This window comes from Abrus precatorius, unplaced genomic scaffold (assembly GCF_003935025.1).
Source record: "Abrus precatorius isolate BTA unplaced genomic scaffold, Abrus_2018 Scaffold10, whole genome shotgun sequence".
Taxonomy (NCBI): domain Eukaryota; kingdom Viridiplantae; phylum Streptophyta; class Magnoliopsida; order Fabales; family Fabaceae; genus Abrus; species Abrus precatorius.
In genome coordinates, this window is record NW_020874292.1 from 28,665,243 (window position 1) to 28,684,093 (window position 18,851).

At 30.9% G+C, this 18,851-nt stretch overlaps 2 protein-coding genes across 6 annotated transcripts; both read left to right on the forward strand.

Annotated features, from left to right (window-relative positions):
* Positions 1-1,486: 1,486 nt before the first annotated feature.
* LOC113852638 (vacuolar protein sorting-associated protein 53 A) lies at positions 1,487-11,654 on the forward strand. 3 transcript variants are annotated; one of them, XM_027482959.1, is made up of 25 exons: positions 1,487-1,748; positions 1,831-1,925; positions 2,012-2,068; positions 2,169-2,319; positions 2,961-3,031; positions 3,357-3,511; positions 3,608-3,732; positions 3,911-4,071; positions 4,175-4,316; positions 4,690-4,753; positions 5,476-5,661; positions 5,766-5,807; positions 6,400-6,504; positions 6,590-6,649; positions 6,866-6,943; positions 7,707-7,814; positions 7,916-7,981; positions 8,060-8,137; positions 8,218-8,351; positions 8,439-8,532; positions 9,001-9,078; positions 9,434-9,496; positions 9,715-9,783; positions 10,003-10,098; positions 11,132-11,621. In XM_027482959.1, the coding sequence occupies exons 6-25, from the start codon at positions 3,419-3,421 to the stop codon at positions 11,417-11,419; spliced, it is 2,130 nt and encodes a 709-aa protein (XP_027338760.1). In that variant the 5' UTR covers positions 1,487-1,748; positions 1,831-1,925; positions 2,012-2,068; positions 2,169-2,319; positions 2,961-3,031; positions 3,357-3,418; the 3' UTR covers positions 11,420-11,621. The 3 variants fall into 3 exon arrangements, with proteins under 3 accessions (XP_027338760.1, XP_027338758.1, XP_027338759.1); XM_027482957.1 differs by lacking the exon at positions 3,357-3,511 and having other exon boundaries at positions 11,132-11,654; XM_027482958.1 differs by lacking the exons at positions 1,487-1,748; positions 3,357-3,511 and having other exon boundaries at positions 1,833-1,925; positions 2,022-2,068.
* Positions 11,655-14,338: 2,684 nt separating this feature from the next.
* Positions 14,339-18,072, forward strand: LOC113852641 (transmembrane protein 64). 3 transcript variants are annotated; one of them, XM_027482964.1, is made up of 5 exons: positions 14,339-14,476; positions 16,059-16,332; positions 16,704-16,940; positions 17,056-17,273; positions 17,669-18,072. In XM_027482964.1, exons 2-5 carry the CDS (start codon positions 16,078-16,080, stop codon positions 17,898-17,900), a joined length of 942 nt encoding a protein of 313 aa, XP_027338765.1. In that variant the 5' UTR covers positions 14,339-14,476; positions 16,059-16,077; the 3' UTR covers positions 17,901-18,072. The 3 variants fall into 3 exon arrangements, with proteins under 3 accessions (XP_027338765.1, XP_027338764.1, XP_027338766.1); XM_027482963.1 differs by having other exon boundaries at positions 14,347-14,553; XM_027482965.1 differs by lacking the exon at positions 14,339-14,476 and adding an exon at positions 14,589-14,816.
* Positions 18,073-18,851: the final 779 nt, after the last annotated feature.

Here is an 18,851-nt window from a genome sequence, read left to right on the forward strand (position 1 = left end):
AAGTATTATTGCAACCAAACATTGTATTATTTTTGTAAGTTTAAGCATTTTTGTTCACTGTGACTTTATATATAGTTACTCTAAATTAAATTATTAAAGTTTTTTAATGGATATTTGCAAATATCTTTTTTTGGTAGAATTTTTCCCATTTTCAAATATTTGTCTATGAGATGAGAACCATTGAAAAGCTATTAACCTGTTTAAAATATGTTTAGCAAATACTCATGTACTTATGGGACAATTTAGTAAATTATTATTAAAATTTAGAAAAAAAATATTTTTTTTGTCAATTTAAAAGTTTAATTTAATTTTGTTCTCTAACTTAATTTTGATTAATTTTAATCCTTTAAATTTTAAAAATATTTTAAATAAGTTGTTTTTTATTATCTTTTTATCATATGTGTTGTTTATTTACTATGTATTTATGTTTAAAATTTATAATTAAAAAATTTTAAAAATAAAAACTAAAAAATGTTTTTATTTTTAAAAAAATTAAAATTTAAAACTAATAGCTCAACAAAATGATAGTGTGACTTAATTATTAGTTACTTCAATTAAACTATAAAAATATTTTAGAGACTTTTTTATAGTGTTAAAAAAATTATAAATATTTTTCTATTGAATTTTTGTTAAATATTTTTATTTTTTAAAATTATTTATAACTTTAAAATATAAAAAAAAATATTTCTAACAATAATTATATTTATTATAAATAATTTTGTCAATAATTATTATAATAATTTATTATTCCTTTAAAAATATTCTTTACTGATCAACTAGTACAATAATTTTGGCACTTTTTATAACTATATTTAGTAAAATCAATTTATTTTACCATAAATTCATAATAATTGATAAAATTAATCATTTTGTTTAATATTAATAGTAAGCGATACCTGTCTGACTAAAAAAGTAGTAAATTTTTGTTAATCTTTTTAATGTTTGACGACATAAATAATTTTTTTTATTAAAAATTATAACATTTATTATTATTAATATCTTAGATTTTTTTAATTTTTAATAAAAATAGTTTCTTATTATATGCTCTTAACATATTTTAAAAACATTATTTGTTTAAAAATATAACATTTAATATTATCATCACTTTAAATTTTATAATATTTTATAATTTTTAATAAAAAAGTTATTATATATAATTTTTTATTATATATCATTAAATACATATTATAAAAATTGTTTATTTTATTTCATAATCTTTCATAATTAAATTTATATAATAATTTCTCATTATTGACAAATTTTAATTATATTATTTATTCAAATACATTCTGATATCTTATTTAATTTTCATGCATAAGTATAATTTTAAATATGTACACCCAAAAATAATAAAAATAAATATTAGTTGTAGTAGATGGAAAATAAAAAAGGGAAAATACAATTGATAATAAATACTAAAAAAAATATACAGCAGTAGATAGATTGTGTATGTTCTAGTTTTCCCTTTAATTATTTTATCTAAATGAAAATTTCATTACGAGTCCTCTGAATTTCATATATTAGAGGAGTGTCCAGAAGTTGAAGAAGATGATAGGAGGAGTGGCACAAGCGGCACAGCTGATAGCTCTGTAATTGGATCTGCGACGAATCGAAGAGCATAAATGGTGCGAATTTAGAGATCTGTACATTACCATCACTGTTCATGCTTTTTTGATTGCCGTTTTTCTCATCTTCACCAATGGACAAGTCAAGTGCTTTGGAGTACATCAACCAAATGTTCCCAAACGGTACGCAACAAATTTCAATCTCAATCGCCAACGCTTTTGATTTAACGTTTCGCTTCTCAAATTTTTGCATGCTATCATACAGAGGCATCTCTCTCTGGCGTGGAGCCACTGATGCAAAAAATCCAGAACGAGATTCGCACTGTTGATGCTGGAATTCTAGCTGCTGTTCGCCAACAGGTCTTAAAATCTCTTCGATTAACGTCGCGTAGTTTAATTCGTTCCGTGATTTTCGCTCTTTGATGGCTCCGATTCTCTGATTTCAGAGCAATTCAGGAACTAAGGCGAAAGAAGATCTCGCTGCTGCTACACGTGCCGTTGAGGTATTTGTGTGTGTGTGTGTGTGTGTGTGAAGTAGTTGATTTTTCTGAAATTAGCGTGTCTTGTGCTTTTTGAACCGTTGTAGTTGGTTTCGTAATGCAGGAACTGATGTATAAGATCCGAGAGATAAAAACGAAAGCTGTACAAAGTGAAACAATGGTTCAAGAAATTTGCCGCGATATTAAGAAACTGGACTTTGCAAAGAAGCATATAACTACGACGATTACTGCACTTCATCGGCTTACGATGCTCGGTAAATCTTGCTTTTCCTTTGTCTGTGAAAAAACGTTTATCCATTCGTGGTTCATAAGCTTGTTTCGTTTAGTGTTTAAGAAATTGAACTTTATGCAAGTTTGGTTCGTTAGGTATGTTTATGAGCTTGAGCAAGTGTAGTTCTTTGTTAAACAAGTAGATATTGTGTACATTCTGTTTATTTATAATTTTGTCCTTTTGTGGAATATAGCAATAAAAAAAATGTAAATATGCAAAATCTGTTAATTACAATAAAAAATAATGATGAGTTTTGAGCATTATTATGTGACTATCGACGGCATTGTTATGATTGGATCGCATAATCCCACATAGACATAGTTAAGAATCATATAACCACTTTTACTTATACATCATTCTACGTTATTTTGCCATAAACATGTAGAGATTGTAAAGTCCCTCATATTTGATTGCGACAGACAACTACCAAGTAATGTTTGCTACTTGTAGAATAAACCATTGAACTACTTTTCGGATGCAAACATTTAAACAAAGTGGATGCAATTTTAACTTACAAATATAAAATGTTGCATCTGTTCTATATCTTTGTTGCATAATTGGTGTTTTAGATGCATAGACATCTTCTGATTTTTTACTTCAACAAGCTTACCTATTGTATGGCAGTCTCTGCTGTTGAACAGCTTCAAGTCATGGCTTCTAAACGTCAATATAAAGAGGCCGCTGCACAGCTGGAGGTATCCAATCTATCTTTGTAGCTTGCCATTGGGATTTTATCGTTATTAACATGTCTGAGAAAACATTTTGGTTTATGCTTCAAACAGGAAAATGTGGTTAAAGTTAAACATGATTCTAGCTCAAGCAACTTTTATGTAGCTTATGCATTAGGTTGACAATTTTGTAATTGCAAACTTGCTTTTGAGATAAAAAGTTTGTGAACATAACTTACTTTGCTCTAAACTCAATTTTAACCAAAATCATTTTTGCAAAATTAAAATCATCTAGAATTGAGTGCATTTTTTATTAACTTATTTTGAAGAAATAATTGTTTATTTTTGTCAGTTTCTGGAGAGAGCTTTTGAAAAAAGATATGATCATTTCTCTGGAAAAAGCGGTCCCCTAACATGCTGCAAATTCTCACTCACACACAGTATAGACTCTGGATGTCTACTTCAGTTGTTTTGAATTCCTTAATTTTCATCTTTCTCATGAAGAAAGTAATACCTCTTGTTTTAATTAACTACTCTATTGAACTCAACATATTTTTTTTGCTTTATATATTGATTTATTGATACTGTCTTCTTGTATTTCAGGCAGTCAACCAGTTATGTAGTCACTTTGAGGCCTATAGGGATATTCCGAAGATCATAGAACTGAGGGAGAAGTTTAAGAATATCAAGCAAATACTAAAGTCACATGTGTTTTCTGATTTTTCTAGGTATATTGCTGTTACTGATTTATATCTTCTGCTCTGTTTGGAAATCCCTGTAGGCTCCACAATGTGAATTGCATATCTGTTTTTTGAGCATGTATTTAACCTCACTAGATACAGAAGCTGCTTGGTTCCAAAGAGCCTAAGTGTAACTGGCTTCCTCAATTTTCTCTTTTTGTCTCAGCTTAGGTACTGGAAAGGAGACAGAAGAAACTAATTTGCTACAGCAGTTGTCTGATGCCTGCTTGGTTGTTGATGCATTAGAGCCTTCTGTGAGGGAAGAATTGGTAAATAATTTCTGTAATAGGGAGCTTACATCGTATGAGCAAATTTTTGAAGGAGCTGGTATGTTTTCTTTATCTGTAGCTTTACTTCTATGATAGTTTATTCATAGAGTTCTTGTCAAATGTCTGAACTTTGGATTTCAATTTTTTTTTTCATTGTTTAGAACTTGCAAAGTTGGATAAAACTGAACGAAGATATGCATGGATTAAGCGCCGAATGAGATCAAATGAAGAAATTTGGAAAATTTTTCCATCTTCATGGCATGTTTCATATCGGCTCTGTATCCTATTTTGCAAGAAAACAAGGTACAATCCTTATTTGTTTGTATATAAGTCATATAGCAATGGATATGAATCATGCCTTCTCCATTAAAAGAATCCATGACCATTGAAATAACATTTTAATTTATTGGAATCATTTTATTGCTACAGTTTGGAATGTTACTTGGACTTCATCTTCATCTCCCCATATGTTTGATTTTGAATTTCCATCATCAAATTTAATGAAGTATAAAAAGTTTGAGATGTTTTTATTGTAGATATTCTATTACCAAAAAAAAGAGTGATGGAGTGGAATTGAGCATTTGACAGAATATTGTGCCTTTTCATATCTAATAAACTCAGTTTAGGGTCAATGTATGCAAAATTATTATTGTGTTTATGATACTTCTCTCCACAGGAAACAACTTGAGGACATTCTTGCTAATCTAAAGGAAAAGCCAGATGTTGGGACCTTGTTGTTGGTAAGCCCATAAATGATGAAGTATTGACGATCCTGTTATGATAATCTGTGAAGTACAGATACTTTTCTTTCTTGAAGTGTGAGAATGTTAGGCACCTACACCTCCCCTTCACTTGTACGACACATGTTAGGCACTCCTCATTAGTTGTCCACTTAAAAGATTATTTTTATCGGTTTGGATACTCAAGTCAATATTTCTATATGACTCAGACACTTGAGCTAACACCTTCATATGGACAGACACTTCAAGGACATTAATATTATAAAAATATATATAAATATAATTTTTTCAAATTCAAAAAATAAAATCTAAAATGTAATATAAAATATTGAAAAACAATGCCTATTAGTATGTTTTTCTAAGGCTCATTATCATAAGAAGGTAAAGGTCCAAAAATATACAAGTTGATTATCGTCTTGTACCTTTTGTTATGTTACTTATATTTAATTTCATTATATATATAGGTGTGTCCCATTGTCCTATATTCTTACATAAATTGTGTCGGAGTATCCATGTCCAGTGTCTGAGTTGGAGTTTGTGCTTCATAAATAATTGCTTCACATGTTAAGATGCTATCTTACATCCTTGTCTATACTTCCCTTTCCCAGGGCTGTTTCATAGATGTTGGTAACAATGCATAAGTTATCAATCTAATATATATAGGATGAAAACATTTAGATTTTTAAGTGTTATTCAGTGTTTTATCTGTTAATTCCTTTCAGGCTTTACAGCGAACTTTAGAGTTTGAGGATGAATTGGCTGAGAAATTTGGGGGAGGCACTCAAAACAGAGAGATTGGGAATGAGATTGAAGAAATAGGTAGAGGGACTAATTCGAGTAGTAATGCTTCGGATATCCGGAAGAAATATGAAAAAAAGCTTGCTGCCCATCAAGGAGGTGATGGTGATGTATGTATTATAAATTGCTGAAGAGGGCAGTCCTTATTCTTGATTTTTTCTTTTTTGAAATTATAGCTATCAAATGACCATTATGTTTTGATTTTGATAAATAGGAAAAAGATGGAAGTAAAGATTTGGCAGTGCCTGGAGCTGGGGTATGGTCTCTTTTGACTATTATATATATATATATATATATATATAAATATAAATATATATAAAATTAATTTTATAGACTAAGTCCATGTATTTACAGTTGTGGTCTCTGAGGTGTTGCCATGATGATATCGAAATTATCAATGCTTTTGGGATTAACTTTTTTGGTTTGTCTGCCTGTAATTCTGTTTTCTTGGCCACTTTATCTGGTGTGGTTCTTTATTCAATATTCCAACTTAAGTATGTGACACATGCATTGTAATTTTGTAAACCCCAAAAAAAAGATGTGCTACATTCTGATGTTACTTTGCTTTAAAATTTTCAATCTTGAGTTGTGGACTAATATTTTATTGATTTCACTAGTACTGTTCTCTTGATCTGAAATCTGAGTTTATGTGACAAATTTTCTCAAACAGTTGCCTCAGTTATTTTTTTAATTATTTTCATTTTTATCAAAGTGAAACAACAGAAGTATAAGATTTCAAATGTGAAAAAAGTGAGGTTGATGTAAAAAAAATCTAGAGGTTTTCTCATTTTATTACTTTTGGCCTGTTTCATTAAGACAGATCTGACAAACATTTGGTTGTTGGACAGTTCAACTTTCGTGGAATTATTTCATCTTGCTTTGAACCTCACTTAACAGTATATGTAGAATTAGAAGAGAAGACATTAATGGAAAGTCTGGAGAAACTTGTTCAGGTAATTTGCATGTTGCCTTTTAGATATGTGTTCTGTGATTTACTTTAGTTTTTTTGCCCTTGATTCAATGTTTTATCCACTATAGGAGGAGACATGGGATATTGAGGAGGGAAGTCAGAGTAGTGTTTTATCCAGTAGCATGCAGGTGAGCCCCTTGATCTTCGTGCAGGTTATGTTACATAGCAGGGTAGCTTACCACTATATCATTTCTTGTCTTATGAGCTCTTAGAAGTTCTTGGTGGTACCTGATTAACTGTTGCAAAAGAGTAATGCGGCTAGATAGCTTTTTTTTCCCTGTTTTTTACAATCAGTTTTTGTTTTGCTTAGTGTTTACTTGGTTGTTTTATGTGATGCAACACAGTTGTTTCTTATAATCAAGAGAAGCTTGAAGAGATGCAGTGCTTTAACAAAGAACCAGACACTATTCAATCTGTTTAAGGTAAACTCTGAATTATAGTTTAGTATTTCTATTTCATATAAAAAGTCATAATGCATATAAGTTTATTTTCCCTTTTTTTTTTTTACCTTGTTTCGGCGGTGGTTCAGAATCATGTGTCCAAATTATGGATGATTGTTCATAATGTACATTGGAATCAAAGTATAATTTTTTTGCTATTGTCTATGGCAACTTATTTATTTTTATCAAAAGAACTACTTTAATAAGGAATAAATTAAAAAAATCCTTCCTTGAACTTTGTTAAGAAAGGGAGGCATTTAACTCAATTTGTGGGACTTGTAGATGTAAGGGCACTCAATGAAAAGAAACTTTCACTTAGTTATAAATTAGCTTCTGCTACTTGTTTATCATGAAGCAGAACAGTAGGCCCTGTTTCAGTCAGTCTTGTAATATCATAAATTATTGCAATGTTATTATTATTTTAAGAAGGTAGTGTTGTTTGACAGTTTGATTACAAATGATTTTTCATTTATTTTTGTTATTGTTGGTCAAGAGTCCCCTCTGGATGTTTCAGAGTATTTCTTTGACAGATAAAGAACATAATTGTACCGATTAATTTGGTTTCTTTGCTGATAAGTGTAGTTGAATGTGGCAGAAAAGTTAATAATAAGGCTATGCCATCTTTGGTAGTAGTGTTGTAAAGTATTAAAAAATAATATTATTTAACTCTGTTTCTGAAAGCAAGTTAGTTTTCGATTGCAGTCATATTCATGCAATTTATGACTTTGTTCCCTTTCAATTTCAGGTTTTCCAAAGAGTTCTTAAAGCATATGCTACGAAGCTCTTTGCTAGACTCCCAAAAGGGGGAACAGGAATTGTTGCCGCAGCCACTGGCATGGATGGACAAATAAAGGTATCTTCAAAGGGATTGATTTTTCTTGGTGATGAGAAGTTACTTATTCATGCTATCAGACAAAATTCTTTTGTTTTTTAATATTTGGAAATGTTGAACAGACATCTGATAGGGATGAAAGAGTGATTTGTTACATTGTCAATTCAGCTGAATATTGCCACAAAACGGTTAGTTAGTTTCTTAACATTCTTCATCTAGTTGATAATGAGGAAATGCCTGATTTATTTAGCTTTGTTGCTTGACAGGCTGGTGAACTGGCAGAAAGCGTTTCTAAAATAATTGATCCTCAATTTGCAGATGGGGTGGATATTTCAGAAGTGCAGGTATGAACCTTATTCTCTCTTAGTAAATGATGAATAAATTCTACAGCTCTCATTCTAACAGTGGTATGCAATTTATACAGGATGAATTTTCAGCCGTTATAACTAAATCATTGGTGACCTTAGTGCATGGCCTGGAAACTAAATTCGACATTGAAATGGCTGCAATGACTCGTGTCCCTTGGGGTACCCTTGAGAGTGTTGGTGATCAATCAGAGTAAGTTGAATTCCTTAATAAAATTTAACAAATAATTGTCATTCCTGACTAAGTTCTTTAATTTAGCTGTACTATTTTTTCTTGCAGGTATGTTAATGCCATAAATTTGATTCTAACCATTAGCATTCCTGTACTTGGAAGTCTTCTTTCACCTGTCTACTTTCAGTTCTTTCTGGACAAGGTGATTGACTATAAAGTGGATTAAATACATAAAACTATGGTTTTTGACATTAAAATTGGTGTTAAGGACAATTTCTTGTCTAGCAAAGTAATTGCAGATTTATAGTTATGAAGTATACATTGTGTTTTTTTAATGTTTTAAATAATTTTTCTTGTGAGTGCATCATTCTATTATTTCATATTCACCTTAAATCGTTTCCATGGCATGGAAATTTTGTTTATTTGGGGAGTATCTGTCGATGTTTATCCATATTCCATACTATGAATGTTTTGGTGAGTTTCAGGATTCTTACTCAGGTCTAGTCAATTTTCACTTGTGCTAGATTTTTCTATCATTTCTGTTTTTGAATATCTTCTCATATTCATTCTTGATAACATCCCCTAGTAGTTCATTAATTTAATCATCCCTAATAATTCGCATGGTGTGTAGGTTGTTTTTTAAATCTATTCTCCTATTTATTATCTGCAGCTTGCATCATCTCTTGGTCCACGCTTTTATTCAAACATTTTCAAATGCAAGCAAATATCTGAAACTGGAGCTCAACAGGTACTGACTTGTTCTTCCTTAAAAACAACTTCCTTTTAGTTTACATCAATAGTGAAGTCAAATAATAGGTTTGATGACTTCATACTCCTGTCAACAAAAAAAATATTGGTTATTGAAGACGCGTTGAAACCAATGCAACTGGTTTAGCTTGTATTTACTATTTTGTCCCATTTTGAACTGCTTTCCCTATTTTGGGTTTTGAGACTGACTGACTTTGTTTTTTAGTTAAACTGTATTATTGATATATGATTGAAGCTTTTTATTTATTTATATGATAATCTCTGTTTTCTGTGAACTCTTGGAACCCAATTTATGATGTTGATAAGCTACTAAGCTAGTGAACTGATTTCTGCAGATGCTATTAGATACCCAAGCTGTAAAGACAATCCTTCTTGAAGTTCCTTCCCTTGGTAGACAGGTGATATTCCTTGTACTCATCTTAAATACAACTTGTAAATTTGTTGTCATTACTGCAAGAATCAACACCATTGCTGACTTCTTCTACTCTTCTGTTTTTGGGGGTTGTCAAATAAATAAATAGCGAACGTGACATACTTCTGTTTGCATATCTAATTGTCAATTTGCTGTGTGCTTGTTTATCTCATTACACGAACTGGCTGCTTATTTTCTGTGCAGACATCAGGTGCTGCAAGTTATTCCAAGTTTGTAAGCAGAGAAATGAGCAAAGCTGAGGCCCTTTTGAAGGTCTGTTGTCCATTTATAAGTGAAAATATTTATTATTTAAAATTAATTTAAAAAACTTGATTTGTTTGGATTAGCTTAATTTGTGTTGAAAACATCATATAATCAAGATATGCGAACAGATTTCTGAAAAGAAAAAAGATTTCTACCTAAAATTCAAATTCAATCCAAACCAAACTTGTGCTTAATTCCTGACAAATTTGTGTGAATGCCCATGTTTAGGTTATACTTTCTCCAGTTGATTCTGTAGCAGATACTTACCGTGCATTGCTACCTGAGGGTACACCCATGGAGTTTCAACGAATACTGGAGCTTAAGGTTATAATTAGCTATTTCTTGCTAGTTTTATCAAAATCACTAATTGGTTGGTTACTGGTTGTTGCATTATTTGTTTGTTCTGGACCTCTGGTCATTGAGATAAAGTCTTCCATGACTCTTATTGCATACATGAAGTAATTTATTAAGATTAAGCTCATGATTAAATAAAATTACTGAAGTTTTTTACCAACTTGGCTTATTAATTTAAGCTGAAAAGTTGTAAGCAAATGGGCCATCCTCTTAAGAAAAGGAGTAATGTTATATTTCAAACTTGAGGAGCTTGACAAAGAAGCACTTTGACGAATCAATTTTGTGAAAACTAGTAATTCTTAAAAAATTGGATAGTCTGTCACTAGAGCAGTTCAAGGTTCACTAATTCAATAGCACATTACATCTTTAGTAAATTAATCTTAACAAGTAATATGATAAACAGAAAAGTGGTAGTAATCCTAATTACAAAGGTGAAATCGTAAAAGGAAAAATGAACAGATACAAAAGGTCTTCGAGGTTTGCTAGTCTCCCTTCCCAAATATTACAAAATTCATGCCCATTCTCTCTTACCCCATCTTCGCCTTAAGCCTCACTAATTCTCTCCTTTTCTTCTACTCCCTTTGCCACTTGAGCAAGTTGTTACAACTTAATTCCCCCACCGTGTTGTGTCTGGTGTTCTGGGCCTCCAATCCTGTTCTCCGTATTCTATTCCTCTTAGGTACACTTAAGTAACTGCAGGCCATCTAACACAGTCTATTACTGATGTTTTGCCATATGTATTCTTTATTATATGAATTATATGAAGATACATATATAATTACAGAAGAATAGAGCTTGCAATGTCTAAATCCAACAGAAGATGAATAAAAAAGATAATTAATAATTATATCAATTAGCTAAATTTGTTAATATTCATTAATGCTTCATGCTTTGCTTATGGATGCTATGCTATCACAGGATGCTAATTATTTTTGGTTTTTTTATGCAACTAAGTGCATGATCTGTAAATTATGCTTGATGTTGGAATGATGTGTGTTTTCAGGGTCTCAAAAAAGCTGATCAACAAAGCATTCTTGATGACTTTAACAAACATGGGCCTGGAATTAAGCAAACTCAGATTGCACCTACAATTGTGCCAGCTGCTCCAGTAGCTCCTGTGGTACCTAGTCCCTCTGCTGCTGGACTCATAGCTTCGCGGGAGGACGTTCTAACTAGGGCTGCTGCACTTGGACGAGGAGCTGCCACTACTGGATTCAAGCGGTTCCTAGCTCTTACTGAAGCTGCCAAAGACAGGAAAGATGGGCCTTTCCGGAAGCTCTTTAATCCATAATGAAGAGAGTGCCACAACCCTAATTTTTTGGCCAGAGCTCATAAGCTTTTAGTTTTTTTTTTTTTTTTTTTTAATTTAGTTTTCTGTTTTCTTTTTCCTTCTCTTTGATTCTTTATGTAAGTTTATTAATATCATGTTTATCTGATTTCACTCGATCATCTGGAAGCTGATTTTGCAAATAAAGATATCTTCAAATTTGCATCATTCTTTCCGTAGCAAGGGATTCTTCTTCTCCGTTTCCTTTTGCGGCCCTAATTTCCAATGCTTTCCTCGCTATTTACTGTTCACATTGTCATCATTTAGGATGATTTCAAAGTGATCAAGAATTTGGTTGAATTCCTTCTGATAGTTATGGGAGACTGTTAAAACTAATAGATCTTTGTCCTGCATTGTGAAACTGTTAATGTTGGACGAGGAGAACAAGGATAAGCAACTATTAGCTAATGAAATTAACCTAATTTTTTTCTTCAACTAGCTAGATGTGAGCTGGAACATGAGATAACTGAGTTTCTGGCCTTCTGTTCAACGTCTTATTGGCCATCTAGATAGCAAGGGCTTTATTCCCCCGTCTTGACCCCATTTCCCACCCCATTCCACCACCGGGGGATCCAAAAGTACAATAATAATTAACGATAGAACTTTAGTTAATGCAATAACTGAAAAAAAGTAAAAATTCGTTATATAACAGTGGGATATTTATTGTATTATCTTTTTCTTGTGATGAAATTTCTTGACTCAAATGTACTGTCTTTACCAAGTCAGCCAAAAGAAGTTTAAAGCGGAGATTGATTTTGTAACATGAACCTTTAAACTGTTGGCAGTAGCAATTCCAATCGATCAAATGCCTTAAATGATGGTGGACAGTTTGGAAACCAAGAACTAAAAAGCTTTAAATAATGGCTCACACTTGTTACTACTTAGTGGTTAAAGAATAATCTATATATTTATTTTTCTATACAAATATAATAGAGAATATTTGTTCCTGTTTTCACTGTTCACTATCACTCACCGGAGACTAACCAGTATTTTAATGTCATTTTCATTTAGTTTTCATTTTACCACCTTTTTTTTGCCGTTAGTCTAATATTTAATTAAATAAAGAGTTTTTTTAATATTAATCTTAAAATAAACAGCTAATAATAGTAAAATTTTATTTAAAAAAATATTTATTATATTTTTATAACTTTAATATAATAATTTTTTATTTTTTATTAAAAAATTTATTTATAAATGTTTAAACTTAGTTTTATGAGGTAAGATTAATAAAATTCTTAAATAAATAGGTATAGCTATAATATAGATAAAAAATTATCATTTTCAACTATAACTTCGTAGCAGATGCTTCAACAAAAATAAATGATAGCAAATGCCATAAACGTTAACGCATTTTTAATGAATTGTGAAAGCTAGAACATGCTAATGCCATATTCGAGGTCTGCGTGTCATTTAATGCAACCAGTATGTTTCATTTTTTTTAATTGACATATGTCCATATTCTTTTGTTAACTTTTTAGAGTTAAGTTTAAATATTTAAAAATAATAAATGTTTATCAAAAATATTAATGCAATAAATATTTTTATAGAAAAAATTATTAATTATTTTCAATAGTTAAATTCAATCTTAAAGACAATTAATAATAAAATCATATTATTTTTAATGGCATGTGCGATATTTACTAATTGCTCTTTACTTTAAGTGCAAGTTAAGCCCATGATCTAACTTGTTGATAACCTATTATTTCATAAACTTTGTACCAAATCTCAATAATTTCTTCTATTTTTGGGTTTAAGTCCAATATTATCGAATGGTTAAGAACCAAATTGAAAAATGGATAGCAACAAGTTTGCAATTGCAGATAACTGATAAAAGAAAAAAAAAAAAAGTCAACCGCTTCTAATGGATATTAAACCTTCTAGATGTGTGCTTTGTTGTGGAAGAATATGCTTTTATTTGTTATATTTGAATTCTATTCTCCTACGTATATCACAAGTTAGCACGCGCTAACGGCGTACGTGTACGTCACTTCAACTCAAGGCGAGGGTGACGTTGTTCAGCGCGTGGGCGCGTTGAGTGTTAGACGCCTCCAAACAATTTAAGAAGAAAACATGATAAGTTTTTTCTCTTTTTTTTTTTATATCACAATTACTATTAGGATTTTAGAAAGTGATAAAGTTTTTCTCAATATTTTACGCAAAAAATAAAAAATAACTTTCCTTATTACGCAGTTTGATTGTTTTAGCGACCAAAGTATAAAGATTTGCCGTTTAACAGAAGGAAAAAAAATATTTTTCATAAAAAAATTTACATCTGTGTATTAAATTTATGTGATTTTGATTTGACAGCGAAATTAAAAGAGGTAATCACTAGATATTATTTGATACATGAATATTTAAAACAACTTAAATATACCTTGTACTGAAAGCAAAATTTTAAAATATACAAATAATTATAAAATTTTGCAATTATTGCATTAATTAGCTGTAAATATTAACGGTTTTGATAGCTAGTTATTATAGTTAATAAATCAAAATAAAACGTTTTTATTAAAAGTATTATTAAGATGGATTGAAAATTATAGTAAGAATGTACTAATAGTTTTTTAATCAGTGTCTTTGAGATAAAAATGTTGATTTATTTTTATCCAATATTAAAGATAAAACATAAACACAATATCCTAATTTTTTTTGTGAAATTGAAAAATAAAAATAGAAATAAAAAGCCTACAATTTGTTTTGTCATAATGTTGATACCCAGTCTCTTCACACTTTTTCTTTTTGGGGTATTGAACGTTCCATCCGCCCAACTACTTTTTTACTCTCTCTCTCTCTCTCTCTCGTTTCCTCCTCAAAATAATAAAATTAATGTTACAAAATAAAATATAAGAAGACAAAGGTGCTATGTTTTAACTTTCAAAGTGAAACCTTCGCCAAGACTAAGGTTTCTCTGATTTTGTTCGCTTCCGCTTTGAATTTCTTCGTCCGTTGCTGCTCAACAGCCCAACTCTTCCGCCGTACACGGTGGTCGCCGACTCACTCCCACGGCCAACCTCTGGGGAGGTTAGCACTGGAACCTTTCCTTCTCTCAGCTTTTTACAACACGCACTGATTCTTCTTTTTCTCTTTTTTTTTGGTTGGTAAGTTTCGTAATTTCTAAGGAGGTTTTATTTTACTCAAAATTCTTAGAATAAACGAATCTTAAATTTACGTCTTTTTTCCTTGATTGAGGATGTTGAGTGATTGAGGCGCCTTAGAGTTTTAAATTTTACCATTTATTCAACTTGAAAATGTTAGTTTAAAATGTTCAAGGGACTCCTTAATTAAATTTTTAGTCCACAAAAACCTCTCTGTAGTTGGGGATTTTTTGCCTTTAAGCTCTAAAGTGGTTAGAGTTAGAGAGGTAAGTGCCATTTTTTTTTATGGGTTATTTGATTATTGGAAGTCTTCAGGGTAACGTTTTTGTTTTGGGTTTTCAAATAAAAGGGGTGTTGAGATTTTAAGGGTTCTGAACTCTTCTGTAGGTTTGCCCCTCTTAGAATAGAAGGTCCATTGAATTAATTATTTATGGCTCTTGTTATTTGTGACAGCAAGGATCATCTGTGTACAAAAAGGGGTGAGAAAAAAATAAGCTTTTTAAAGGCTGTTTGCAGTCTTTGGTATTTAATATTTTTCAGTCATAGTCTTTTATTCAGATGCTTTTTACAGCAGACAGGCATAAATTGTATTTTGCTCAGGATGTTACATAACTTAAGAACAGTATCCTAACATTGTATTTTTAGGTTAAATTCTGTGGCCCCTGCTATGTGCAGTTTCTTACAGTATTAGTGGCAGTTTGATCATAACATGGTTTGATCGGACATAAATAGGAAGGCAGTGTTGCTATCTCTACATGATTTCTAACTCATTCAATATTATGCTTTAAGGATATTAATTCTGGCCATAGTATAGAAGCAATTTCATACATATAGCCAGTCACATAGCTTGCTTACTTTGTTTTGCTTCTGTTTGCCTTGTTAAATCTAAAAGTAGGAGTATACCCTACTAGATTCCTGGAACCTAAGGGGTTTTTTGGTTTAGATATTGTTTAGTTTTTATTTTCTGTTTTCACTTTTAATTATAAAATTGTCATCGTATTTTCGTTTTTTATTTTTATTTTTTTGGTTTTTAAAGATTTATAGAGGAAACAGTGAAACCAGAAAAAAAGTTGTTTTCAGTGTTTTTCTATACAAATACTTTAAAAACATGAAACACAATGAAAATAAAATGACAGTTTGTAATTAAAAGTAAAAATAGAAAATGAAAACAAAAAACATTTGTTGAAACTGAACAGCCCCTAACACTTCCAACCTTTTTTGAAGTTGTCTATAATTCTTCACCTGCATACAGTTAGAAGTCATGTTCACTATCTTCTTAAGCATCTTTGTTTTACCTTTTGATTATTAGCTGTCTCTTCTCTGTTATCATATAATGTGAATGTTATTTGGCTAGAAAATTTCTGGTCCTAGTCTTTAAGATAAATTATTTTTACTAATTCGGTATGATCATTCTTGTTGGATTTAAGTGTGTAGAATCAAATATTCACTTTGAATTTTAAATTAGTCTCAGCTTCATGCTTATGCTGTGCTTTTGTTTCATTTCATAGTCCTCTGGCATCTATCTGAATGATGACACCAGAATCATCAGAGGAGTTGGAAAAACATGCAATTTCAGGTCATCATGTGAGAGGGAATAGTGAATATGTTAGACTTGCCATATCTGATGAACCGAGGGCTGTTGAAACTGAGATGTTACAGCCTCAACTAGAATCAAGAATTAAATCTTTCAGGTGGTGGATGAAAGCCTTTTTATGGTGCTTTTTCATTGTTGTACTTGTTCTTGTTCTAGTGAAATGGGGAGTGCCATTTGTTTTTGAAAAGGTACTTCGTCTTGCTTTACAATTGTTCTTGTACCAGAGTTGCTTCTTGATCTATCTTCACTCTATTTAACACCTTCCTAACTATTGACTAAAATTTATTAAAAAATACAAAAGTATGAAATAGAAACATTAATTTAGGAGTAAGAATACATGAAACTCACTTGATTTTTGTAATTTTCAATAAATTTTATCCAATATTTCTAAGTGTATTAAAAAGAGTGTTAAGAGTGTGTGTTGCTATCATTCCTCTTTTGCTATTCCCTACAAACAAGCTTTAGATTCAATATCTTAGGTCTTGTGGAATTGCTTACACTCCACATGGTTGCTTGAATTAATTTTGAAGCTTAATCTTTCTTTAATTTGTTATTGTAGGTTCTTTACCCAATCATGGAGTGGGAAGCGACTGCCTTTGGCCGTCCAGTTCTTGCCATTGTACTTGTTGCTTCTCTGGCTCTTTTCCCAGTATTATTAATCCCTTCTGGCCCTTCCATGTGGTTAGCTGGGATGATTTTTGGTTATGGCCTTGGCTTTATTATAATAATGATTGGAACAACCATTGGGATGGTCCTCCCTTACCTAATTGGACTACTCTTCCGCGACCGCATTCATGTATGTCATTTTTTTCTCATATGATCACAAATCTAGACCCATCAAATTTCATGATGTTTTGATTTTTCAAAGTAGTTTTTGCTTCGTTTATGATCTTTATTTCTATATTTTTCAGCAATGGTTAAAGAGATGGCCTCAAAATGCCGCAATGATTAGACTTGCTGGGGAAGGGAGCTGGTTCCATCAATTTCAAGTGGTTGCTCTGTTTAGAGTTTCACCTTTTCCTTATACTATATTCAATTATGCTGTAGTAGTGACAAATATGAGGTTTTGGCCCTACTTATGTGGATCAATAGCAGGAATGGTGCCAGAAGCTTTCATCTACATCTACAGGTTCGTTTTTTTTTTTTTTTTTTTTTTTTGGCTTTTAGGGTATGTTTCGGAAGTAGAAAATTTCTCTTATTTTGGGGTGGGGGGTAGCGGACTTTGTTTTTTCTTTCTTTCAAAATACTTGCAAATAAAAGCATTTTCTAAAGGAACAAAATCCTTATTTTATAGTTTTTTGAGATATTTTCATTTTCTTGATCCAAGGGAAAAAAAAAGATGGTCAGAGTCAAACATCTTGAAATTTGTTTTAATACGACATAATTTATGTTTATGAAAACCGAACATGACTTCATTGATCCGTATATGACCAAGTCCACAGCGTGTTTTCTTTATTAATCTTTGTCAACATATCTATATGTCTTTGTTTTTCTCATATGTTAATGACGGTCAATTTTGAACAGTGGTCGATTAATAAGGACATTAGCCGACGCACAATATGGGAAGCACCAATTGACCACTGTGGAAATTGTGTACAACATTATTTCTTTCATCGTTGCTGTGATTACCACCATTGCCTTCACTGTTTATGCAAAAAGGACTCTGAATGAACTAAAGATGGCAGAGGGCAATGAGGAAGCTGCTTCTGTTTCTGGGAGGAGTGGTAGTCTTGAGTTGGAGAAGCCTTCCCATTGAAAGACCTCTCATCTAATTTCCCATGATAGTGTATATTTATGTATCTAAAATTTGGTGTAGGATCATAGTGTTTTCCACCCTCCCTCCCTGTTAGTGATTATTGGAATGAGCATGTAGGATAGAAAAGCCTGTGCAAATCCACCCACACATTTCAATTTTAATACCAATTGAGCAAACATAATAAGCGGCTGTTAATAATAATTTGCAAAAAGTTCTAACAAGCTTTTATAAAGTGAGCAATTAAAGTTGTATTTATTCTTAAACTTCAGTAAATAATAAGATGCAGTTTAAATTAAATCAAAGGGGGTGTGTGTATTTGATACATAAATATGATAATTTCTTTTGAATTAAGATAAGAGTATGTTAAAATATGTTAAACAAAAAAAAAATTATATTTATAAAATATTTTTTATTAATTTATTTTTCTTGACTTTTATATATATTTTTAATATAGTTGGTATTCATATTGATTTCTCATCATCATCACTTTATTAGTTCTACTTATCTTCAAAAAATTGTTAAAATATAATCATAATTAAATTTAAATAAATATATTTTATTCAAGTTATTAAACATATAATTATAATTCTTTTATTATCCAACAGAAACAAAATTAAGAAATTTGAAACAATTCAAACAGGCTTTGATATTAAGGTAATTGTATATGTATTTGATATACGGTATGGATAAGATCTGGATATGTTGTTAATTTTGAAATAATTGTTCTACAATTAAATTTGTTCATCTCACCAGGAGTTTTTTTAATTCATGATTAAATTAATTAGCTGCAAATTAACTTAATTAAGGATAGTGCAACAATTAGCTGGAGCTCGGGCTATGATTCGTTAAAATATTAGTTTGAGGATACACATTTACTTAAAAAAATGAAAATGAAAAAGCTATGTGCTGGAATGCTAATCTTCACAAAGCAACTTGATTTAAAAATAATTT